Source organism: Pelobates fuscus, chromosome 12, assembly GCF_036172605.1.
Source record: "Pelobates fuscus isolate aPelFus1 chromosome 12, aPelFus1.pri, whole genome shotgun sequence".
NCBI lineage: Eukaryota > Metazoa > Chordata > Amphibia > Anura > Pelobatidae > Pelobates > Pelobates fuscus.
Window position 1 is genome coordinate 14,310,184 of NC_086328.1, and position 27,082 is coordinate 14,337,265.

Consider the following 27,082-nt stretch of genomic DNA (forward strand, 5'->3'; position numbering starts at 1 on the left):
TAATTGAGCTATGTATATTGCTAAAACTCAATTATCTAGCCTGGCCCAGAGGAGGAGTTTTGTGTTGCATAAATTGTGAGTTCTGTGTGCCAGTAAATCAGTCTTGTCCCAGCATTACGTTTTGGCTCATGTGTGGATTATTCGGCGATTCCAGGGATATTTCTACTTGTGGAATATTGGGTGATTTTACTTTTATGGGAAGAAGGGAATGCTTGACGGGGATATTTTCTACTACCGTCACAACGTTCTCTTTGTTTTTAGTATGTATTTTAAGCTGCCTGATACTAAGCTACTGCTGCTGTAAGCGCGGTGCTTTATCTTTGTGCATGTTTTGTTTTATGATTGTGCCATTCTGTTATGACCTAAAGTTTAATATGAATCTCATAAGAAATAAAAGAAATGTGTTTTGCCGGCTCACTCATGCTTTCTTTAAAATAGTACATAATTACATATATTACCAATTCTCCAAGGATAGGCAAACTTTTGATACATTTTATGGGGTGATTACAATTGTTGATGGTTGCTCAGGATTTATCACCTATATTTACACCTGACAGAGCGTTGTCCCCGTTCAAGTCAAGGGAACTGCATTGTGGAAGTGTAAATAAGACATGCTGCTATTAACCCCTTCATTACAAAGGTACTTACAAAAAAGTTATAACTAGAACTCAGGCTTTTATTGGTGCCCGAAAGAGCAATGTACAGATTTATTCTTCAAGTCAACATGAATGAGTACCAGTAACAAAACAGTAAAAAAAAATTGCCGATTTAACCCCTTCAGGACGGAGTCAATAGTGCATGTTCTGATCAAAACAAAACGTAAACAAAAACTGGAATTTGCGCTAAATGTCTGTTCAACCGTAATTCACCGCTGTCACATTAAGTGCACCCACACTTATTATATATAATTTTGTTCAGGGGAAACAGGGCTTTAATTTATCATTAACTATTCATATATGGAACATAATTTATTATGAATAAAATTTCAAAAAAAAGTGTGAAAATGAGTTTTTTTTAAATTTGTATTTCCGTCTGACATTTTAGCTGTGAATGTCATAATAATGCACATATTTGTAATAAGCTTTGTCTCACGAGTACAGTACCCCCCATTAACAGGTTTTATGGTGTTTTGGAAAGTTACAGGGTCAAATATAGAACGTTCCATTTTCAAATTGAAATTTGCCAGATTAGTAATGTTACTTTTCAGACGGTGTGGTAGACCAGGAATGAGAATTACCCCCATAATGGCATACCATTTGAAGAAGTAGACCAGCCAAGGTATTGAAAGTGGGGTATGTTTAGTCTTTTTTAGTAGCCACTTAGTCACAAACACTGGCCAAAGTTAGCGTTCCTTTTTTTTTTTTCTGTGACCAGTGTTTGTGACTAAGTGGCTAATAAGAAAGACTGGACATACCCCACTTGCAATACCTCGGGTTGTCTACTTTTGCAAATGCTATGCCATCATGGGGGTAATTCTCATACCATACACTCTCAAAGGCAACATAACCAATCTGGCAAATTTCAATGTCAAATAAATGAAATACAAGCCTTATATGTGACTCTCTAACTTTCCAAAACACCATAAAACCTGTACATGGGGGGTACTGTTATTCTCGGGAGACTTCACTAAACACAAATATTAGTGTTTTAAAACAGTAAAACATATTACAACAATAATATAGTCCATAAAACTGCCGTTCGTTTGTAAAAAAAATGCAAAAAAATTAACTTTTACTTAAAATATCATCGTTGTAATACAATTTACCAGTTTGCACTAATATTTGAGTTCAGCGAAGTCTCCCAAGTAAAACAGTACCCTCTATGTACAGGTTTTATGGTGTCTTGAAGAGTTACAGGGTCAAATATAGTGCTTGCGAATTAAATTCTCTGCACTTTCTCCCTGTGTTGTCAGGCATGTCAATCAAATTTTAATTAATCAAATCACATAATTATGTTAAGATTATTTAAATATACACGTAGAATTTTAATATATATGCATTTATAGGTATTTAAATTCTACGTGTATACTAATGTAATTTTTTTATGTAATTATATGTATTTATTACACAAAATACAATTAGAATGACATTATATTTATATATATATATGCGGTTATTTGTATTTTATATATAGATATATATAGAATGTCATTCTAAGTGTATTTTGTTACCAATATATATTAATAACAAAATACAGTTAGAATGAAATTACATATGAATATATAATTTATATTAAATTATGTTTTAATATTTTATTTATTATTGTAATGATAGGTATATATACACATATATTATATATAAAAATACTTTGAATTTTATTTTACACATGTCTAATTTTTTTTTTTTTTTACACTACCCACCAGCAGGGGGATTGACATTTCAGACAGTCCCCCTGCGGGCAGATCCACAGCCAGCTATAGGGGGCCATGTGATCGCTCTTTAAGAGCGATCACATGGCCCCCGGGGGCCTCATTTGCCGGGGAGGGCTGCCTGGGCCGTCAGGCAGCCCTCCAGAAGAGGATCGTGGCGGAGGTAAATACCTCCGATCTCCAGGGGCTCAAAGCCGTTACGGCGTTCTATGCCGCCGCAACGGCTTTAAAGCCCTTTAAATGCAGGACGGCATAGACGTAATGGCGTTAAGGGGTTAACAGACAGTGAAAAAATTAAAATGAATTACAGAATAAAAGCCACAATGCAATATTCCATTATTCTGTTTGCACTTTATCAAGATGGCGCAGTAAACATGTATACAAGGGTTTGGGATATGTATACAGCAATATCTCTACTATCCATTTTAAAACACATAATTATAAAATAAGTGTTTATTATTATGTTTCAGCTGTGTCAGCCTAAAAAGCATAAAAGACAGAAAAGGAGACTGGATACAGTTATAAAATCTAGGCAAATTTAATGGATAACAATCAGCAATTACAGAGTCTTTATTGAGCTTAATAAACATTTCTGCTTTTTATCCAAGAAATCTGCCTGGATTTTATACCTGTCCCCAGTCTCCTATTTTGTTTGTTAATACATTTGGAGTTTGGTCACCTCTGGACTGGTGGCACTGTACCACGTCAAGGACATCTGCCTAACCATCTTTTTTCCTTCTATTAAAATTTGGGTCAGAACTTTTTTTAGTACATTTAATTTGTCTTTTAGTGAATAAGCCACAGCCGAAAACTTACAATGCTTTGGCGCAAGAACTTGGATGTCTCTGAGAAGTCTCTAACAGTATAGTTTGTGTTCATTTTTTTTTTTATTGATTTTCCCTTTTTTATTTAGTCATTTGTTGTTTGTTATGTAGATGAAATGCTGTTGTTGACAATGTCATTTACAACTCCTCGTGGTCTTCATTTTCCTCTGACAGATTTCTCATTCGTTCTGGTACAGTCTTTGTCCAGAAATCTAGAGCTTCTTGCTTCAGACGCTTACTCGCTTTCTGTTTCAAGTTAATTTCCAGGTAATTTTCATCTTCACCGTATCGTGGCCATTTGACCAAACCAGGTCCATTGGGATCACTGTGGATGAAGAGATCAAGTTATCAATAATTAGTAAATGTCCATTAATAATTATTACATCTTCATTACTGTCTGAGAAGCTTTACCAAGAGAAGCCCACACCTAATTAAGTTATAAAATCAGTAGCTCCAACTAACAATAAAATCGGTACACTTATAATAGTAGAAGGAAGAAGGAAAATTTGACCAGATGCTCATGGGCTTGGGCCACCTCAAATGGTTCCTAGTGCCAGTGCCGGCACGTATTGCTATAGCTGCGCCATCATTACCCTAACGTCATCATTTCCATCAGTGACAAGTACCCGTTGATGATATATCAGGTGTATATATCAGGTCACAATCAAAGCAAAAGATACTGATATCTCACCCAGTTCGAGCAAAGTTGGCCCAATATTTCATCACGGTTTTACTGAGGGCAATTTCTTCATCTGTAGCTACATCTTGGAAGTAAAGTGATATATTTTCATTATTCAAACTGAAAAACACATAAAGAGAAGTATAAAATCCACTCAATACAAGAAATTCCCATTACTTACTATTGGGCGACTTACCTTTGAAAACGACATCTCCGTTTAAGAACGGGGCTCCAAAAACAGACAGAATTTCATCTCCATGATCTGCCCTGACAAAATCTGGCTTTGTATCCTTGAAGTTGGAAGGGCGATGCTGAAATTCATAGAAGTAAACAGGATTCCCGGAATCTACAAGATTGAAAAGTCAATTTGATTCTACAAATAGGATAAAACTTAACCAAACTATTTTTAATTAACAGCTGAACACAAAATAATGCACATTAAAAAAATTTAAAAAAAAAAACATTTTTATCTGTTGATGAATGATAAGATAAAATGTAATCTTCATCTTTGACCAGATAATGAGTTACATGGACTTGAGAAATAGCTCCAGGCAAGGATTTATATCTGGACAGTGTGGACAATTGAACTATGCATTTTATGTGTACCTGGATATATAACTGGCACAATCTTTGCATGTGCCTAACTCTTTTAGGACGGACGTACAAATGAGAAGTGCAAAGAAAAATAGACAAGTATTGTCAAATTATGTCTACGATGTATGAGCTTAGTAAAACATGTCTTTCTCAGCAGTAGGACATGAATCCCTTGTTACTTGTTCTATGTCCACACGTAAATCTCTGTTTATGTCACTTACCCCGGTGATACTTTGCAGTTTTAAGAGCAGGTATAGCAAACATCAAATCACCACACAGATCCCATAACTGGTTTCGGAGTTCAAAACGGTCATCTGTTCCAAATTTCTCTTCCATCAACAAACGCGTTTCGTCAGATGAGAGACCCTAAAAAAATAAAATAAGCAGGTCTCGGAAATTCTACTAAAAATGATGACACTTCTACAACAACTTTCTACAACATATATATACATATCATGAAATTATAGATAGATCTCTGTTTAATTTCACAAACTGTTAGGATACATATCTTTGTGCTACATCCCTTACCTGGTGCCCCTGTCAACCCCAAGTGGGCACCAATTCAGTTTCCCACCCTAAGACACCTTTGTTAGCGTTTCTGGCACCAGATGCTGTAGCCCCACCCCTTTTGTTGCCCATTAAGCCACACCCACATTGTGACATAATCACTACATTACAGATGCCTACTCACATTTTGGGGCATGGCTACAAAGGAAACGCCCCCAGGCCTATGAATACATGTGCTAAATGCCCCGTTGTGGTTTCCAGTTTGGTTATCTGAGAACACGTTTTTTTTTCCTGGTTATTGATCTTGGATTGTCTCTCCTACTCTGTTCCCTGTGACCCTGACCTTTGATTGACTACTGACTTAATATATCTCCATTGCTCTTGAACTTGGTCTGTTTCTGACACTTCTATCTCATGTTCTTTCCATGTTAAGTCATGCCACTCTAAGGTCCAGTAATACGTACTACAATCTACTATTTTTCCTGTATTTGTGTGTCCTTATTCTGTGTGTTGGGTTACCCATCCTTACCTATCCTTATAGAAGCAGAGAGAATACATCCCTTGAATAGAGATTGAGGTGAAGTGTGCTATTCTGGGCACAGAATGGCTCTAAAATATGTGAGTTTGATAATAATACGCACACGCAGTCTGACACGTTCCATATTTATACTAAATTGCTCTCTGCCTTCCCACTGTTATTATATACCATCTAAACACCTGCTACTATGGTTTTTGTGAAAATTCATCCTTCTAGCACAAGATCTTCATATATAAACCGTACATAGGTCTTACCAAGAAATGGAAAGAATTCAGGGTAGATCGGACCATTTCCTTATCCATTCCTTCCGTTAGTCCACTCATGTTCAAGGACTGGTAACACAAAATAATAATAATAATAATAAAAATTTTAATTAAACACATCTAAATGTCTCAATGGTACATTTCTGTCAAATGATATTCAAGAATAAAACATGTGTTGTCTTCTTAATAATATTATTTAATGCTAATGTTATTGTTATAAAACATCTATGTGTTCTGGAAGTTATGGTTTCTTAATGAACTCTAAACTAATGAGGAGAATGTGGATGAAATGATAAAACAGTTTAGTAGAAGGACTCTGGGAAACGATCTTACCGATGGAAGGAGCCAACCGCACTCATGGTCATTGACACCAATCATTAACGGAACATCATTCATCTCTTTATTGGCCAAGATCTCTTCTGCGGGTTTGGGAAAGAACTCGCCATCAACACACCCAGGTAAAGGCATAAACCTCTGCACAGAGACAACATTATTTCTTACAGTATCTGTTGGATATACATTAGTAGGGGCTGACACTGTAACCTGTTCTGGCTTTCTCTGTTTCCTGCCCTTGTTATCTACTCTTCTGTAACCAGCTGTTATTTGTCTAGTGACTGCTTTTTAAAGCCCTTCATTGAGATTGGCACCAAGTCTGTCTTTTTTTTCCTGCGTCTTTCCTTGGTCTAAGCCAGCCTTCCCCAAACTCCGGCCCTCCAGATGTTGCTGAACTACATGATTCTAGGAATGAAAAAGATAGGCTGAGAATCATGGGAGTTGTAGTTCAGCAACATCTGGAGGGCTGGAGTTTGGGGAAGCCTGGTCTAACCAGTTCCAATTTTTTGTGCTCAACCCTCCTACTAACAGCTCCATCATTTTATCGAATGTAGCAAACTGGACCAGCTCTGACATTGCACAATTCTGCTTTACTTGACCTTGACCTCATTCCAGGTCCATGGAGGTCACCGGAAATATCACATTTCAACAGTTGTGGCTACACGTTGGCCAAAGGTAAAAAGTTTCACCAACAAATTCCGTACCATCTCTGAAATTATTGAAAGAAGTTCTTCTTTGGTTTTCGCCTTCAAGCAGTCCGCCACCTCTGCCAAATCACAGCCAGATATATTAGCAATGAGCTGCCAAAAAAATGCACCAATTTTGGTTAAAAAAAATACAATTAAATCCAACTGCTAAATATGCAGAAAATTATTATTTTTTAAAAGTATTTATAGACCCAATATACCCCTAATAACAGCCTAGTTTAGTAATGTCGTTTTTGATTCGTATAGCAATAGACTGTAGCCTCCAGTATGTACATCCACTTAAAGTGATGCTTACGCGATTTACTGCAGCCATTCGTTCAGGTTGGGTGGCTATAAGTCCAGGCATTATTGCTGTTCCACTCTCGGCAATGGCTCTGTGGAACAATCCCTTAGATAACGGCGATAACACCTAAAATGTACCGCAAATAGGCAAAAAAGAAACAATTACAAAAAACAGGAGGGGGCACAGTAGGTGATTTTTAAAAACACAAATGCAAAGGCATTTATTAACTTTAACATAAAGAGTAAAACTGCACTACATATACACATTATATCACTCGAGGGGACATACTGGTGGGCTGAAATTATGTGATAAGAGGGTGACTTGCTTTGAAAACATATTACCAGGAAGAAATGAAAAATAATCATATACCCCCATTGTTTTCAAATTTGTCCTGGGTGATAATTAATAAATAGTCAAGAATAGATTAGGTGAAACTTACATGAGCAGAAACACTCAGTCCTCCGGCCGATTCCCCAAATATAGCAACAGATTGAGGATCCCCTCCGAAATCCTTAATATTTTCGCGAATCCATTGAAGAGCAGCAATTTGATCCAAAAATCCAAGATTTGGAGGTATTTTCAAGTCCTCTGTACTGGGTACACAAGAATTAGAAAGGGGAGTTTAGTTCTCATATCCAGAAGAATGATTAGAAAAAATGTCTGCCTGTGTGTTGTGTTTTAGTTTTTGGAAATTCTATGCATTTTTCAATTGTTCTCCACTGGAATACGGTAAATTTGCTGATGGTGGTTCAGAGGAAAACAAGTGCAGGTTTGGGATTGAGATCATAGTATATTACATGCTCAGTACAGTGTGCTGTAATTTTGTAATTTACCTGAAGAATCCCAGCAAACCCAGTCTGTACTGGATCGACACCAACACAACATTTTCATACGCGCTCAATGCAGATCCATCGTACATCGTCGCTGCTCCAATCACTAATCCTCCTCCATGAATGAATACCATAACCTAGATTAGTCAGGGAACAGATTGTAAAACATCTAAACATGTATGTGTATATATATATATATATATATAGGTAAATAAAATGGCGCAAAATAAACCAAAGGACTGTGGATACAAATTGCAGCAACCAACAAAATAATCCTGGTAATTAGATTCAAAAAGGTATCAGTTGTAGTGAATGTAAAGTATATACGTATTTATTTAAATCAAAAAGATTTAAAAAAACATATTGTAGCATCAGCATCAGTGTCCCATACCAGCTCACCAGCCCCTTCTACAATTGAGAGTGTGTCCGGTATGTACAACAACTGCCCCCACAAGTCCCACTCTTCTCTTAGGCTTGGTTGCTCGTTCCGATCGGTGATCACTGTCTACTTCAGGGTTCGGGCTCGTGCCGGACACACTCTCAATTGTAGAAGGGGCTGGTGAGCTGTTATGGGACACTGATGCTGGAATAAGATTTATTAATCTGTTTGTTTTAAATAAATACTTATTATATACTTTACCTGACGGCTGAAAGTGCATTGATAGGATCCTACGCACACCAGGGGCTGATCCTCCCTGAGTCCGATAGTTAGGAGTTGTACTTTAACCAGTCTGTGTTTGAGTGCTTTTCCATTAGCCTTTCTGCTATTTTTGATGCTATTGTTTATGTTGTTTAAGACAATATAGCACAAGATTTTTTTTCTTTTTGTGTTTATCTCCTAGAATAACTACGCAAAAGAAACCTTCTAGGGAGAGATGATCAAGTTACTCTAATAGTAGGGGGAGGAGGGGGGTAACCCCCACGATGAATACACTATAAACAAAAAAGAGAACTCAAGAACTGACCATTTAGGAGAGAAGCCCCAATGTGCAGAGAGTAACCTTAATAAAACATAACCTTTAATGTAATTGTATAAATATTAAAAAAAAACCTGGACACCAATATAGTGAATCCAGTCAATGTCTGTGGTAGGTAAAGAATCCTACAAAGAATAGGAGAATATCATATTTAAATTGACAAGCAATCCAAATAAAATAATATTAAACACAAATTATTGTACTAAAATTGAAAAAAATAAGTCCGAAGCTGTTTGCTATAACCCAGCACTGTAAGCTGTGATGTGCAGAAGAAATATATAGACAGAAAATAAAGTAACACTTGTCCACTCACTAATTAACCAGGGAGGGAGAGATGAAACAAAGTAGCAATTCCCCCCACCCTGTCTCTTGAGCAAAGACTGAAAGTCCTAGCGAGCACAGAGAAGCTATAAAGGCATCTGGTAGAGAAAAGTATTAACAGCAACAACAACAAAAAAAAATGAAAAAAAACATTTAACATTTAACATTTAAAAACATTTAATTACATTTAAAAAAAAAACAGTTAAAAGAAAAGAAATATATGGTATGGGTGGTAATATATTTTGTAGAATTGATACATGTCGTCCCTCATCTCTAAACCAACACTATACACTACAGTCCCGACGCGCGTTTCACCGTTATGGCTCTTCCAGGGGACTTCCCCTGGAAAAGCCGTCATTGTGGAACGCGTGTCGGGACTGGCCCCTGGAAGAGCCGTAATGGTGAAACGCGCGTCGGGACTGGCCCCTGGAAGAGCCGTAATGGTGAAACGCGCGTCGGGACTGGTCCCTGGAAGAGCCGTAATGGTGAAACGCGCGTCGGGACTGGCCCCTGGAAGAGCCGTAATGGTGAAACGTGTGTCGGGACTGGTCCCTGGAAGAGCCGTAATGGTGAAATGCGCATCGGGACTTCCGCTGGAAGAGCCGTAATTGTGGAACGCGTGTCGGGACTGGCCCCTGGAAGAGCTGTAATGGTGAAACGCGCGTCGGGACTTCCCCTGGAAGAGCCGTAATGGTGAAACGCGCGTCGAGACTGGCCCCTGGAAGAGCCGTAATGGTGAAACGTGCGTCGGGACTGGCCCCTGGAAGAGCCGTAATGGTGAAATGCGCGTTGGGACTTCCCCCGGAAGAGCCGTAATGGTGAAACGCGCGTCGGGACTGGCCCCTGGAAGAGCCGTAATGGTGAAACGCGCATCGGGACTGGCCCCTTGAAGAGCCGGAATGATGAAACGCGCGTCGGGACTGTAGTGTATAGTGTTGGTTTAGAGATGAGGGACGACATGTATCAATTCTACAAAATATAAGCAATTATTATTTAAGCTATTTTACATTGATATATTGTGTTCATACACTTGTTTAGTTAACATTCATATTTGGCACAGCCTGTTCCCTATTTTCATTTTTCATAAACCAGTCTTATCTAACCTTATAATATATAAGAGATATAGTGGTGAAGTACATAGCATACAGGATAAATGGCCTAGACTGGCCCAAAAACATGGGCCTTGGTTGTGTTCATCACACAAATTCTTAGGTAATAAGAGTCACAGTGCAAACACTAATGATACATGGTGGTTGGGATAGAGATCTATGCTAACAGTGGCACAAACATCGTTAGACTGGCGAACATTGCAGCCACCAACAGTCTGGCTGCGGCATAGCGAGATGGTGGGAGATAGTGGAGATGGACAAAAGTCAAATGTATCTACTCACAAGGTGTTCTTCTCTCCTCTGCTCCCGCCTATTAGTAAATCATGAAGAATTCCAACCTTGCTAGAATGTATCAGTACTCACTGGTAACTTGGAATCCTTGTCTCGATCTCCGGGAGTGTAGATATTTAGATACAAGCAGTCCTCAGAAAGTGGGGGAACCGTACACTCTGCTCTGAAGGCCTCAGTCATTTTCACTGTTTCTTCTTTACTTTGTAAACACCTGTCACGAGTGGAATGAATTGAGCTATCACTACACTTTAAAGGGACATTATAGTCACCTGAACAACTTTAGCTTAATGAAGCAGTTTTGGTGTATAGAACATGCCCCTGCAGCCTCATTGCTCAATCCTCTGCCATTTAGGAGTTAAATCCCTTTGTTTATGAACCCTAGTCACACCTCCCTGCATGTGACTTGCACAGCCTTCCATAAACACTTCCTGTAAAGAGAGCCCTATTTAGGCTTTCTTTATTGCAAGTTCTGCAAGTTCTGTTTAATTCTCTGCTATGTTAATAGCTTGCTAGACCCTGCAAGAGCCTCCTGTATGTGATTGCAGTTCAATTTAGAGATTGAGATACAATTATTTAAGGTAAATTACATCTGTTTGAAAGTGAAACCAGTTTTTTTTCCATGCAGGCTCTGTCAATCATAGCCAGGGGAGTTGTGGCTAGTGCTCAGGGCCGGTGCTACCTGTTAGGCGGACTAGGCAGTCGCCTAGGGCGCCCCCTGGGAAGGGGCGCCCCCAGGAGTGCCGGCCCCCCTCATGCTGCAGCCGCCCGAGCGCTCTGCAGAGAGCCTCAGGCAGCTGCAGCTTTGCCCGGGCTGGTGCGTACATGAGGGTGCACCGCCCGGGCGCAGCATGAGGAGAGGGGCTGACTGGAGGGAAGCGCTCAGCGCTCTCTCCTGTCACTCCCTCACTGTAGCGTGGCCGAGCTCTGTATGGTCCGCGGGTACAGGCAGCATCTGTCTCCTGTACCCGGCCGGACTGACAGGAAGTGCACACTGAGTTACAGGGCTCGGCCATGCTACAACAGAGGTAGGGGAGGGGGGAGAAATAAATTGACAGGGAGGGAGCAGGAGAGAAGAGAGGGACATGGGAGGGGGGGAGAGACGAGAGGGACATGGGAGTGGGGGGAGAGAAGAGAGGGACATGGGAGGGGGGAGAGAAGAGAGGGACATGGGGGGGAGAGAAGAGAGGGACATGGGGGGGAGAGAAGAAAGGGACATGGGGGGAGAGAAGACAGGGACATGGGAGGGGGGAGAGAAGAGAGGGACATGGGTGGGGGGAGAGAAGAGAGGGACAAGGAAGTGGGGAGAAGAGAGTGACAAGGGGGGGAGAAGAGAGGGACATGGGGGAGAGAAGAGTGACAAGGGAGGGGGGAGAAGAGAGTGACAAGGAGGGGGAGAAGAGAGTGACAAGGGGGGAGAAGAGAGTGACAAGGGAGGGGGGAAGAAGAGAGTGACAAGGGAGGGGGGAGAAGAGAGTGACAAGGGAGGGGGGAGAAGAGAGTGACAAGGGAGGGGGGAGAGTGACATCCATCACACATACACACACACAATGCACCCCTTGCACACAGAAAAACACACAATGCATTACACACACACACACACAATAGCAATGCAACCCTTACACACACACAGAAACACACAATGCCTTCCTTACACACACTCAATGCACCCCTTACAGACGCACACACTGCATCCCGTACATAGAAACACACCTTGCAGCCCTTACACATACAAACACAGATTCACACAATGCATTCCTTACACACATATCAGGACATCCCCTACACACTCCACCCCCTGTGAACAAACTCATTGGTGGACCCTAAGACCCAGACCTTGAGCTGTGTAAAGGGCCCCAAAAATTGGAGCTGCTTCCCGTTCTCCCAGAACATTGATTTTTGTGACCACAGTTACAAACAGCCTCCAGAGATCTTGTTCTACACCAGACCAGTGGAGCCAGACTGCAGCTAGAGCCCATCATCATCCTCATCTGGTTGTAAGTAGGCAATCTAGTATATTATTCGTGGCACTAATCTCTTATTTACCTCACATTAAAGAAACACTATAGTCCCCAGAACCACTGCAGCTTAATGTAGTGGTTCTGGTGTCTATAGCCTGTCCCTGCAGGCCATTTAATGTAAACACGGCGGCACTACAGCACTGGTGTTAACATGGCAGATCATATGGGTGGGGCATTGTGATGTCACATGGGGGGGCGGCAAACTTTACTTTTGCCTAGGGCGGCAAAAATCCCTGCACCGGCCCTGCTAGTGCTGCATAAACAGAAACAAAGTGATTTAACTCCTAAATGACAGTGAATTGAGCAGTGAAATTGCAGGGGAATGATCTATACACTAAAACGGCTTTATTTAGCTAAAGTAATTTAGGTGACTATAGTGTTCCTTTAATTTACTGTAAGATGACAGCCATTTGGCTGGATCCAAATTTGAGAATAATGTACACATTTTGCAAATTTTGAATGTTTTTGGATAATCCAGAACAGGAGCATGCGGAATTTAGAGAATGCTATAAATATTCAGAATATTAAATGTTAAATTCTTGACAAAGTAGCCAATATATTTTAAAAACATTCTCCACGGCGGCTGTGTTTTCTGTTTAATAACCATTTTTTTTTTAAATAATTATTTTGACCTAAAATGTTACACTGACTGAATATCTCGCAGTGTATTGAATAACCCTATTAAATCTTAATGAATAATTCACATTTGTTTCTAACAGAGGAACTCAAATATGGTAAGTATACGAAATCCAGTCATATTGTATGATATCTCTGTACTCTGCGAATGAGTGTCGATATGCGGTGAATATGAGGATGCTATGATCATTAAATGTCAAGTAATACCGTAGATTCTCAGCTTTTATCACGTACGTACTAGGTAAATTGGCGCCCCCTGGTGTTGAATGGTATTTGTAAGATTGACTAAACAAATATTAGCTATTTAAATCGAATTATTTATGAATTGGAGACGCTCTGTATACTTTAATACCATACTGTTATGTTTAATACTTACATTGGAGGGTCTATAGTTGCATCTCTTAGGGAGTTCCAAGGTTCTGGGGGTTGCGGACGGGCATATCGTAATTCTCCAACAGGAGGCTTAGCAAAAGGAATCCCAAGAAACACGTGTACGCTACGCTCTGTACCTCTTACTGTCACCACTTTCCCACGTTGTCTCCCATATTTTGTAGCCACTACAGGTTGAGCATTTTCTTGCCCTAAGAAAAAGCAGAAGATAGAAAAAAATACAAGGAGCTACATAGAACATAAAGAGAGTAGGACTTGAGAGGAAATGGACTAGAGCAGTGGTTCCCAACATTTTGTTTTCACTTGTGTACCCCTTGCCAGTCCATCTCCATAAATAGTTCTACTCATATTAGAAAAATGTTTGGACTTAATATAGTTGCTGTTATTTCAAATGTGTATGTTGTTCTCTGCCCCAGGATCTCCCTGCCCCTCCTCTGGCCCAGGCTTCCCGTGCTTCTCCTCTGCCCCAGGCTCTCTGTCCTTCCTCTGCCCCAGGCTCCCCCTGCTTCTCGTCTGCCCCAGGCTCTCCCTGCCAGTCCTCTGGCCCAGGCTTCAGCTGCCCCTCCTCTGTCCCAGGTTCCTTCATCTGCCCCAGGCTCCCGCTTCTCCTCCTCTGCTCTAGGCTTTCTCTGTCCTTCCTCTACCCCAGGCTCCTCCTGCTGTTTCTCATCTACCCCAGGTTCCCCCTGCTTCTCCTTTGCCCCAGGCTCCTGCTTTTCCTCCTCTGCCCCAGGCTCCTCAAAACAGTCCCATAATGATCGCACAGATGAAATTCGGCACAAAGATGAAACCCGGTTTGTTAAAACAAAACTTTTTGGGGGGTTAATCGATTCAGAGGAACCTCGTTATTTTGCCATGCATAAGTCTAATACAATGTATGTATATTTTATTGATTTAGTGCTAACAGGTGTACACAGCACTTTACATGTTACATTAGAGTAAAGTGAGACACAGTAAGTATAGTAGGTATACAGTGTATGTATATTTTATTTATGTAGCGCTAATAGACATAAATATATATATGTGTGTGTGTTGTAGTTTACAGGTTACATTACGGTAGAATGAATGCGGTTGGTTCTAGAATTCTTATGATTTTCCCACATTAACATGTTTTATGGGACGTCATAACAAGATTAAACAGTTTACTCATTTAATTATCCCCTTTATTAAGTTATTAATCATACACTAAGCACAAAGTCCAGCTGTAAATATGATAAACTGCTATTGGTATATTGTATAACACTATAAACCATATATAACTAAAAATAAATAAAAATAAGACATAAAAAATAAATAAAATTTAAAAATAAAAATAAAATGAAATAAAATTAAAAGTCCAACAAATAATAGTCCAGAATCAAATGTGGAAAAATGCCACTATCAGAAATCCAAAGTACGATAAAAAGAGATGTAAATCCTGCACCAAAATCCTAATGTGTAGTGGAGAGTAGGGGTCCAGATATACGGAAATACCTTGGATAGAAGGGAAAACAGAAACGGTATATAGTGTAAAACCGTAACACAATTTATTATGATATAAAATCCCCCCCTACATAAATACTCTTACACGAAAAAAAGAGATACTCATCAAATAGCAGACCGCTTCCATGCCCAGTCGTTTGTTCAGATGAAGCTGTGATTCCTCCAAGAAGACAGGAACTGCCCGGCGCCAAGAGGGAAATACCTCAGTCGGTACCGAATAGAGCCCCAACAATCAAATACCAAAAAAAGACCCCTGCTAGAGGATGCAGGGGGGGGGAGAGATACCGTAGGAGAAAAGAAAATGAGAAGGTAGACCTAATGGGAATTTTCAATCTATCTAATGTTAATTTATCCAAACATCAAATTAAAGTTCTTAACAGAGGCTTAAAATATGCTCCTACAACCACATCAGACCCTTTTTCAGCATATTTAGATGTACAAAAATATATCAGGAAATTAACTCTAAAGAAATTTTTCTTAAACAATCCCATCCCGGCGATACAAAAACCGGAGAAAACTATCTTCCAACACACAGCCCTGAGAAATAAGTCTTCCTTTTGTCCAACCAATCAAATAAGTGGACCTATGACAGCTTTTAATCTGGCAGTAGCGGCAGATATAGATAAGCTACCCAAAAAAGTAGCCAAAAACCAACATAATTTAAGTGTATGGGAAAACAAAGCACTTAAAGAGCTCAGTGCCAATAAAGACATCACTATAAAGCCAGCGGACAAGGGGGGGGGAATTGTGGTCCTAAATACTGAGGATTACAACAGAGAATGTAAGAGAATTTTGGATGATTCCCTCACATATAAGTGTCAGGGTACCTGTGGTCTCTACCTCCGAAAGAGGTAGAGACTTAGCTGTTCCTCCATCCAGACGGTCTGATGGCTCCCTTCCCCGCGGTCTATCCGGTCATGCTAGGCCGGCCGCGAGGGAGTGACTGCCTTTTACAGCATCTAGGCAGGAAGTAGTCATCAGGACACTCCCCCGGAACGACCTGTCAGTCAATTGCTGCAGGACCAATCAAGACGCCTCGGAGGCGTGGTTACTGCTCTGAACAGGGTATTTAACAGAGCTTCTTTCATTAGCTCATTGCCCTGTCGTGGTTCTAGCTTGTTCTAGTCACTCAGTGCTTGTGTATTCTATTATCCCTTTTGGTTTTGACCCGGCTTGTTTACCTTACTCTGCTTATCTCTGTTACCCTTGATTCGGCTTGTCTCTCGCTTACCTGTCTTCTGTTACCCTCGACCTCGGCTTGTCTTTGACCATTCTATTCTGTACTACTTACGTTAGTCCGGCCATTCTAAGGTCCGGTATACGTATCTGGCTACTGTTTGTACTCTGCGTGTTGGATCCCTGTCCCGATTCTGACATTACGACAGGGCCAATGGATCCTGCAAGTACAAACAGTAAGCTGGCTGCTCCTGATCCTAGGTTTGAAGCCATGGATCACAGAATGGATCAGATGGCGCTTGCGCTACAGGCTCTATTAGCTTGTGCCAATAACCCACCAGAGGAGATACGTAATACCCCTGTTTCTCCTGTCGGTTCAGGTCTAGAGGTAGCCACAGTGGGTGCTTCTTCTCACATTACCCCCCCAGTACGCTATGGTGGGGCTCCTGAGAAGTGTCGTGGTTTTTTAAACCAAATTAGTATCCACTTTGAATTGCAACCTCGCTCTTATCCTACAGATAGGGCAAAAGTAGGATTTATTATCACCCTACTCATTGAGAAAGCTCTGAGATGGGCCAACCCACTATGGGAGAACGATAACCCATTAGTTTATAACTATAACGCATTTGTAGCTGCTTTTAGAAGAACATTTGACCCTCCAGGTAGAAAGGTTAATGCAGCCAGATTACTGTTGCGCCTGAGACAGGAGAACCGAACACTGGTGGATTATGCACTAGAGTTCAGGTCTCTGGCGGCAGAAATCAAGTGGAATGAGCAGGCGTATATGGATGTATTTTTGAATGGCCTATCTGATGTAATTCTTGATGAGATGGGAGCCAATTATTTAAAACTTAATGGCTCCAAAACTGAATGCATCATCTTCAGTAACCAGGAGGTGAATAGTATCTTTCCCTCATGGCCGGACTCGTTTTCTCCATCTCCGAGTCCTGCCACCAAGGTCAGAGATCTGGGAGTCATTTTCGACTCTAGGTTGACACTGAAGCCCCAGATCAATCAGGTGGTAAGTTCTTGCCACTACCACCTGAAGCTTCTGAGGTCTATTTTTAGATTTATTGCCCCCTCCGATCAAATCTCGGTGGTCAACGCCATCATTGGTAGCCGATTGGACTACTGCAATGTCCTGTACCTTGGACTGCCTCAGAACATCATACACAAGCTACAGTTGATACAGAACGCAGCTGCAAGGCTACTTACGGGTGTGGCCCGCAATGACCATATCACTCCATCTTTAAAAGCCCTGCACTGGCTGCCCGTTCGTGAACGGGTTCTGTTTAAAAATGGTTGTTTGGTATATAAGGCAATCCACGGTATGGGACCAGACTATCTGAAGGATAAATTCACACGCTATGCTCCCAGTCGATCCTTGAGATCGGCTGATTTAGCCTTATTGAAGATTCCAAATTTTAAAAAGAAAAAGTGCGGAGGGAGGACGAGTGATGTTCAGGGAGCGCAATTTTGGAACTCCCTGCCTCTGACATTAAGACTTGAGAATGATCTACTGAAGTTCCGCCGGAGCTTAAAAACAGTTTTATTTGCTCAGGCATACGGGATTACATGAAATTTTTAACCTGGTTCAAATGCATGTGATTATAATGCTGTTGTGTGCTGGATATTGTTTTGCTTGTTTTTGATTGCTGGTATGCGCATCGAGACCCTATGGGTAATAAGACTGCGTTTCTTAAGAATTTTAATAAATAAATAAATAAATAAATGAGGTTGCTACCAGAGAACTCCCTGAGAATTTAGAGGATTTAATTTCGTTCATCTCTCGTATAGATGAACGTCTAAGAGAGAGACAGAACACTCGAGAGAGGAACCAGAGACCTTCTTTTAGGTTAGCTCCCGCTTTTCCAAGTCCTGACTCCACGATATCTTTGCTTACTGAACCTATGCAGATAGGGTACACCCGCCTCTCTGAGGAGGAAAGACAGCACAGGAGAAGAGAGGGTTTGTGTATGTATTGTGGGGCCAAGGGTCATTTACTCTCGAACTGTTCTAACCGCCCGGGAAACGCTCGCACCTAAGTCTCTCTAGAGGACAGGCCTTGGGTGTTTCTATTTTGTCCTCTACTCCTAATTATAAAGATCACAGGCTTCTGCTACCAGTTTCCTTAACTTGGGGGAAGGAAGTAGTAAGGGCTATGGCATTGATAGATTCCGGTGCTGCTGAGAATTTTATCGACCAAGCCTTTGCTAGTAAGAACAATTTCCCATCCCAGCTAACGGAGACACCTTTGGCCGTTGAGACCATAGATGGTAGACCACTACTAGACCCTGTTATCTTTCGTGAGACCATACCCATTGATTTAAATGTTGGTATCCTACACGTGGAGAATTTATCTCTTATGCTCATTTCGTCTCCTTCCGTTCCCATAGTTCTGGGGTACCCATGGTTGAAAAAACATAACCCTATTATCGATTGGGAGTTAGGAGAGATACTCTCGTGGGGCCAGGGCTGCCAGGATCGGTGTTTGTGCACGGTTTCTCCATTAGCTAATATTAACATACCGGAGAATCCTACTCAGTCCACAGAAAGACAAATACCAGACCTTTACCTAGACTTAAGGGCAGTGTTTGACAAGAAGAATGCCGATTCTTTGCCTCCACACAGGTCATTTGACTGTAAGATTAAGCTTCTACCCGGCACTATGCCTCCGAGGGGCCATGTATATCCTTTGTCTGTTCAGGAAAATTCGGTTCTAGAGGAGTATATTCGGGAGAATTTAGAAAAGGGATTCATCAGGAGGTCTTCTTCTCCGGCCGGGGCTGGGTTTTTTTTCATTAAGAAGAAGGATGGCACGCTGAGACCATGTATCGATTACCGAGGCTTGAACAAAATAACTGTCAGAAATGCCTATCCTATCCCACTGATTACCGAGTTATTTGATCGTCTTAAGGGCTCCAAAATCTTCACCAAGTTAGATCTCAGAGGGGCTTACAATTTGGTGAGAATCCAGCAAGGTCACGAGTGGATGACGGCATTCAATACCCGGTATGGCCATTACGAATACACTGTTATGCCATTTGGACTATGCAATGCGCCTGCAGTATTTCAAGATTTGATTAATGAGGTACTTAGGGAGTTTCAGCATGATTGTGTTATTGTTTACCTGGACGACATACTAATACACTCTAAGGAGATTGAGACTCACCATAGACAGGTCAGAAAGGTATTACACAAGCTGCTGCAACATGGTCTATATTGCAAATTGGAGAAGTGCAGTTTTGATCAGTCTCAGGTAGACTTTCTTGGATACGTGATTTCTGGGGAAGGTTTTAAAATGGATCCTGTAAAACTCCAACCTATTTTAGACTGGCCCTTGCCCAAAGGACTCAAAGCTATCCAAAGGTTTATTGGTTTTTCCAACTACTATAGGCGCTTCATTAAAGGATACTTCTCTATCATTGCGCCTATTAACAATATGACCAAACAAGGGGCTGATACTAAGTTCTGGTCTAAGGAAGCTCTTGGTGCTTTCAAGACTCTCAAGGAACTTTTTGCCTCGGCTCCCATTCTAGTCCATCCTGATACGACTCTGCCTTTCTTGCTTGAGGTCGATGCCTCTGAGACAGCAGTTGGGGCTGTTCTGTCTCAAAGGTTAGGGGTGGATAAACCGTTACACCCTTGTGGTTTCTTCTCTAAGAAATTTTCTGGGCCTGAGAGCAGATATGACATCGGGGAAAGGGAACTGTTAGCAGTCATTAAAGCCTTAAAGGAGTGGAGACATTTGTTGGAGGGGACCCTACACCCTATTACGATTTTGACGGACCACAAAAACTTGTCCTATATTGGGGAGGCTAAGCGCTTATCCTCTAGACAAGCTCGTTGGTCCTTATTCCTGATTCACTTCAATTATGTACTGACTTACAGACCTGGTTCTAAAAACTCTAAAGCCAATGCATTATCTCGCCAATATGAACCTTCTACTGTACCTGAACCAGTTCTTTCTTCTATAGTTCCGAAAGGCAATATCATTGCTAATACGAATCTTAGGATTCATTCTCCATTACTGGCCGAGATCATTAAGTTGCAACATCTAGCACCTAAACAGACTCCTGCGGGTCGTCATTTCGTTCCTCCTGCTCTTCAACTGGAACTTTTACAGTGTTTACATAATAGCAAGATGGCGGGACATCCTGGTATTCGCAAAATTTACGCGTTGATCTCTAAGGACTTCTGGTGGCCTGCTTTACGGAGGGATATTGAGGAGTTCATCGCTGCATGTGAAGTTTGTACTAAAACCAAACAACCCCATACGCTTCCATGTGGATTCCTGCACCCCTTGGAGGTTCCAGAAAAACCATGGTCCTGTTTGGCCATGGACTTTATTGTCGATCTACCTATCTCTAAAAGACAGACTGTTATCCTCACCGTGGTTGACAGGTTTACTAAGATGGCACACTTCATTCCCCTGCCTAAACTCCCGTCTTCTCCCGAATTGGCAGAGATATTCGCTAAGGAGATTTTTCGCCTACATGGGATACCCTCTCAAATTGTATCGGACAGAGGCTCCCAATTTGTTTCCCGCTTATGGAGGTCCTTCTGCTCTCAACTTGGTATTAAATTAAACTTTTCTTCTGCCTATCATCCTCAGTCTAACGGAGCTGCTGAACGTACCAACCAGAAAATTGAACAATATTTACGATGCTTTGTTTCTGAACACCAGGATGATTGGGTCGGTTTGATTCCTTGGGCGGAGTTTGCACACAACAATCTTGTTTGCGATTCTACTCATTCAAGCCCCTTCTTCATGAATTATGGTTTTCATCCGTCTATTCTTCCTTCGGATTCTCCTTCCCAGGGGGTGCCGTCGGTTGATGTTCATGTTGCCAATTTGAGGAAGTTGTGGGATCAAACTCGACAAATCCTTGTGCACAACTCTATGTTGGTTAAGAAACACGCTGATAAACGTAGAAGGGCGGCTCCGGTCTTTGTTCCAGGTGATAGGGTATGGCTGAGCACGAGGAACATCCGTTTAAAAGTGCCATCCATGAAGTTCGCTCCTCGTTATATTGGACCCTACAGGGTGCTGACCCGTATCAATCCAGTTGCGTATCGTTTAGCTCTTCCTAATACCTTACGCATCCCGAACTCGTTTCACGTTTCATTGCTGAAACCACTCATATGTAACAGATTTTCCTCCACAATAGCCCCTCCTCGCTCCGTTCAGGTGGAGGGTCAGGAGGAGTATGAGGTTAACTCTATTATTGATTCTCGAATCTCCCGGGGGAGAGTACAATATCTGGTTGATTGGAAGGGATATGGTCCTGAGGAGAGGAGTTGGGTACCTCAGGAGGATGTTCATGTTCCCCGTCTCCGCAGGGCGTATCACTCTCGCTTCCCATCTCGTCCCGGTTCATTCCGCCCGGTGGGCGTATCTGAGAGGGGGGGTACTGTCATGGTACCTGTGGTCTCTACCTCCGAAAGAGGTAGAGACTTAGCAGTTCCTCCATCCAGACGGTCTGATGGCTCCCTTCCCCGCGGTCTATCCGGTCATGCTAGGCCGGCCGCGAGGGAGTGACTGCCTTTTACAGCATCTAGGCAGGAAGTAGTCATCAGGACACTCCCCCGGAACGACCTGTCAGTCAATTGCTGCAGGACCAATCAAGACGCCTCGGAGGCGTGGTTACTGCTCTGAACAGGGTATTTAACAGAGCTTCTTTCATTAGCTCATTGCCCTGTCGTGGTTCTAGCTTGTTCTAGTCACTCAGTGCTTGTGTATTCTATTATCCCTTTTGGTTTTGACCCGGCTTGTTTACCTTACTCTGCTTATCTCTGTTACCCTTGATTCGGCTTGTCTCTCGCTTACCTGTCTTCTGTTACCCTCGACCTCGGCTTGTCTTTGACCATTCTATTCTGTACTACTTACGTTAGTCCGGCCATTCTAAGGTCCGGTATACGTATCTGGCTACTGTTTGTACTCTGCGTGTTGGATCCCTGTCCCGATCCTGACAATAAGCAGATAAGAGGAGACCCCACGTCTGACATCAAAAAACATTTGTTCAGTATATTGGAGAGAGGTAGCTATCTAAATATATTGGACAAAAAAGAACTAGAGTATGTTATGGTGGTTTACCCCAAAAAAACAGTATTTTACCAACTACCGAAAATCCACAAGAGTCTCGAAAAGCCCCCAGGGAGACCCATTATTTCTGGGATAGGGTCTTTACATGTAACCTATCCCAGTATATAGATGTCATATTACAACCCTTTGTTAAAAAGGCCAAATCATACTTAAAAGATAGTGGGGATCTGCTCATAAATATTGAAAGTCTGAAATGGGAGCAGAATTATATAATGGTTACATGCGACGTTACGTCATTGTATACTGTTATCAAACATGATCAGGGATTAAAAGCAGTGAGAAAAACTCTATATGAGGACCCCACCATGTTGGTGGAACAAGTAGAATTCTTGATAGAATGTATTGATTTCATACTTAATAATAATTTCTTTTGGCATGGTAACGATATCTATCTGCAGATCAATGGTACCGCTATGGGGACCAGGTTCGCCCCAAGCTATGCGAACATCTTTATGGCCTACTGGGAAAACTTGTTCATCTGGCAAGGCCACCAGTGGGGGGCGAACCTGGTCTTCTATAGACGGTACATTGATGACTGTTTTTTTGTCTGGAGAGGGGGAGAAACAGAACTACTAGAGTTTTTAGCATGTATCAACAGGAACGAATACAACCTATCCTTTACATACAAGTATAGTTCGAGTAGCATAGATTTCCTGGACTTGGTCCTATACACGGATCAACATAGTACCCTCAAGTCCAAAACCTTTTTCAAGAGTGTAGACGTCAACAGTTACATTCTAAATTCTAGTTGCCACTATCCCACTTGGCTCTCAGGCGTCCCCTTTGGACAATTCCTAAGGGTCAAGAAAAATTGTTCTGACCCTGAAATATGTAACCAACAACTTCAAAAAGTGAAACACCAGTTCATAGAAAAAAGATATGACGAGAAAGCACTAGATACAGCTCTTGAAAAAGTGACAAACATAGAACGTGTAAACATCCTACACAAGAAGCAAAAAAGTGCAGAGTCAAACAAGAATAATGAAGATTTATGTCCTTAAGTGTTTAACTATAGTGCCCAACAACCCTGCTCGCACTCACAGCAACCCTGCTCGCACTCACAGAGCAAGGCACGGGAACCTTTACAAAAAAACGCCACGACACCAGGGGAGACACAACAAGGGGCACACCACACAGTCGGTACCACAACGAACCCCCCCGGTGACAGCTCCCACCAGCCGACTCAATGTAAGCCGGGAAAGCCTGCTGCACATAACCTGGCCACGGGACTCTACACACCCACAGGCAGGCATAGGGTAAAGTGTCTACAATGTAAAGACTCTATGGCCACCCATTATAACCATGGGTTATGACTCATACTCACATAACAATGAACGCTATCCTGTTTCTCATTAATTGTTGTTTATCCTTGTGTTATAAATAAGCAGCCTCCCTAGTGCATGTGAGCATACCTCTCGATTTACATTTAATGTACCTATCTCCTATACTAGTACCCTATGCTATCTGAACGTGCACTCCAGGTTACTGAATCAATTATACTGCTTAATGTATATCAACGATCACAGTATTACCAATAAGCATGTATCACCTGTTCCTATTACGCTCCTACTACCATATTAAGGTACTGGCAGAACGCACAGATGTCGATGGTCCACTTAATCCCACCTAATCCCCTGAAACTTAGATGTGTTATATAGTGTGTTAATCAATATTCTATACAGGTCACGCCGCCCACTTATCGCACTTGTAAAAATGTGTACATGATTGCTACCCAGTGGTTATGCTCTGCTTACTCTAAGCTTATAGTTACACGATTTGCTTCCCATGCATGTAATTTCAATTTACCCTCTCAACCAGTGCGTATTGAATATATATGTTTGCCTCTCTTGATCGACCACCACTGGCAAGACCAACCTAAGCATACTTAATATACAACTACCAGTGAAAGTTTTTGTCAATCTGCATGTCCTTAATGCCTCTCAGCATATGTATTGTCTCACTGTTAATAAGCATGTTTGCCTTAAAAAAGTGCAGCCCATCTTGAAAACATATATTGAAGCATGTTATAACCACAAAGTTTGTTTTATCTCATGTTTTGCATTCGTAACCAAAAATGTGTGCAGTTACTCCTGACATATTGTGCCTCTACTTGTAACCATTCATAATGCTTGTTACCTATATGTCACTGTTATGCTATGTCTGTCTCCACTGCACCTCAAAAATAAAGAATTATAAAAACTATAGTGCCCAAGCATATAAGATCAAAAACAGCATACAGAAACATTGGCACCTACTTCGCCAAGATGCAGCTTTGGCTACGCTTTTACCAGTTAAACCTAGAGTTATCTTTAGGGGGGCTCCTACGTTACGCAACAGATTGGTACATAGTTACAGTAAGCCATCTAGATCCAATCATTTTTTAAATGGCCAAAAGGGGTACTATAAATGTGGCAGTTGCCACATATGCAAATTAAGCACGATAAGAAAAAATTGTACCACCTTTCAGTCCTCAACAACCAAACAAACATTCCAGATTAAGAACTGTATCACGTGCAATACAAAACAGGTCATATACAAGTTGGAGTGCCCGTGTGGCCTCCAGTATATAGGTCAAACCAAAAGAACATTAAAAACCAGGCTCAGGGAACATGTGTATAATATAAAAAGAAGATTTGATAAACACACACTTTCAAATCACTTCAATACACATCATAATCGTGATCCCACACTCCTATCATATTGCGGCATTGAAAAACTAGAAGTGCCATGGAGGGGAGGAGAACTGAGTAGAATGTTAACATATCGAGAAATGTTCTGGATCTATAATTTGAAGACCCTTGTCCCCTGGGGCCTAAATGCAGAGCTGGAATTAATGAATATACTATAGTTAGTGGTTTATTACACTCAAAATGTTTTTTTATGATTTTGGTCCCAATAAGGGTTTAGGAGATATACCCCTATTACTGTTGGGGTTTAAATATGGCCTAATAGATACTGTAATATATACAACAACTGTCACTGCCATATACTACTACTTAGGTCTAAGCTCGGATAAGACATTTATTTTATTATTCTATTTTATTTCATTCCACTTTATGTATGTACTATATTATATATTTTTCCATTTGTTTTTATGCCTGATAGGACACTTTATAGTGTTGGTGTAATTAGAGCACAATATTTAAATTATTACCACTTAATAGTATCAACAAATTGTGGCTCTTCAAGTAAAAAAGAAGTATATATTAGTTGCCATTATACGGAATATTTACTAAGATGTTGCTACATTGGAAAAACGACACACAGATGCAACATTTGTAATTTTTTCCAATTGTTGCTATGATACACTTCAGATTTCATGTGTTAAGATGCTTAGACATCTCTATCTCAGTTATTGGTACAGTTATTTGTATATCTCAAGTCACAGCCTTTTAATTGATATGAAATGTTTATGTCGGTTGAAAAAAGTATTTTATTTGTTTGTAGCTATACCTTTAAGATTTTAAATGATTTTTGCCCGGCAAAAGTATATAACTGCCAAGCCAGGCATGAGACACCCATCTTGAAAAAGCCCCCGTAGAAGGGGCGAAACGCGTTGATCAGGTGTCCACCGAGACTTCATCTGCAGCATTCCCTGCTTTACCGGCTTCTAACTCAAGCCGCATTTGCCGCAAGTCCGCTGTTTTCCTGCCAGCATCAAAGAAAATTTTTTTCCCGAGTGCACCGGGCAGTTCCTGTCTTCTTGGAGAAATCACAGCTTCATCTGAACAAACGACTGGGCATGGAAGCGGTCTGCTATTTGATGAGTATCTCTTTTTTTCGTGTAAGAGTATTTATGTAGGGGGGGATTTTATATCATAATAAATTGTGTTACGGTTTTACACTATATACCGTTTCTGTTTTCCCTTCTATCCAAGGTATTTCCGTATATCTGGACCCCTACTCTCCACTACACATTAGGATTTTGGTGCAGGATTTACATCTCTTTTTATCGTACTTTGGATTTCTGATAGTGGCATTTTTCCACATTTGATTCTGGACTATTATTTGTTGGACTTTTAATTTTATTTCATTTTATTTTTATTTTTAAATTTTATTTATTTTTTATTTCTTATTTTTATTTATTTTTAGTTATATATGGTTTACAGTGTTATACAATTTTTTCCACTGTTTCTTATTTTAAGACCCTCTTTACAAATAGGGGGATTATTTATTAAGCGCTGAAATTTCAAATATGCATTTTTATTAGAAATTGGGATTTTCTTTTGTTTTAGCAGCTTATCTACTTCTGGTATCGGTATCAATTTATATACTGTTTAGATATTTTTTGGTTATTACGCTAGCCAGTTAACCATTTAGTACTAGCGCTCTCTTTTTCTTGTATATGCTATTGGTATATATTGTGGCTGACCACCTGGTACCCTGACTGGATACCTCCGCCAAGCACGCTTCATTGCTATCGCCGGGACACCATAAGCATTTTTAGCTCCTTAGCCGTCGCCGGGACAACATAAGCACTTTCAGCCCCTTAGCCACGAGTCCAAGGATCAGGAATCAGGTCAAAAGGCTAGGATACAGGAGCAAGGAAAATAACCAAGCACTGACTGAGAGGCATGCAGGGTTTAAATAGGGAGACAGTGTCATGTGATCAGCCACCTCCCTCCAGCAGGTGGAACAAGCAGGGTCTAT

At 41.1% G+C, this 27,082-nt stretch overlaps 1 protein-coding gene across 1 annotated transcript in view; it reads right to left on the reverse strand.

Annotated features, from left to right (window-relative positions):
• Positions 1 to 3,330: 3,330 nt before the first annotated feature.
• The window catches only part of LOC134579483 (fatty acyl-CoA hydrolase precursor, medium chain-like), a 28,105-nt gene continuing 4,353 nt past the window's right edge, over positions 3,331 to 27,082 (reverse strand). Inside the window, exons 2-13 of the mRNA XM_063438790.1 lie at positions 13,655 to 13,859; positions 10,697 to 10,835; positions 7,930 to 8,063; positions 7,536 to 7,689; positions 7,109 to 7,222; positions 6,811 to 6,906; positions 6,107 to 6,247; positions 5,765 to 5,842; positions 4,687 to 4,831; positions 4,068 to 4,217; positions 3,884 to 3,956; positions 3,331 to 3,517 (exon numbers count right to left, since the gene is read on the reverse strand). Of these exons, the coding sequence (XP_063294860.1) occupies positions 3,331 to 3,517; positions 3,884 to 3,956; positions 4,068 to 4,217; positions 4,687 to 4,831; positions 5,765 to 5,842; positions 6,107 to 6,247; positions 6,811 to 6,906; positions 7,109 to 7,222; positions 7,536 to 7,689; positions 7,930 to 8,063; positions 10,697 to 10,835; positions 13,655 to 13,859 (1,616 nt within the window). The remainder of the gene's footprint in view (positions 3,518 to 3,883; positions 3,957 to 4,067; positions 4,218 to 4,686; positions 4,832 to 5,764; positions 5,843 to 6,106; positions 6,248 to 6,810; positions 6,907 to 7,108; positions 7,223 to 7,535; positions 7,690 to 7,929; positions 8,064 to 10,696; positions 10,836 to 13,654; positions 13,860 to 27,082) is intronic.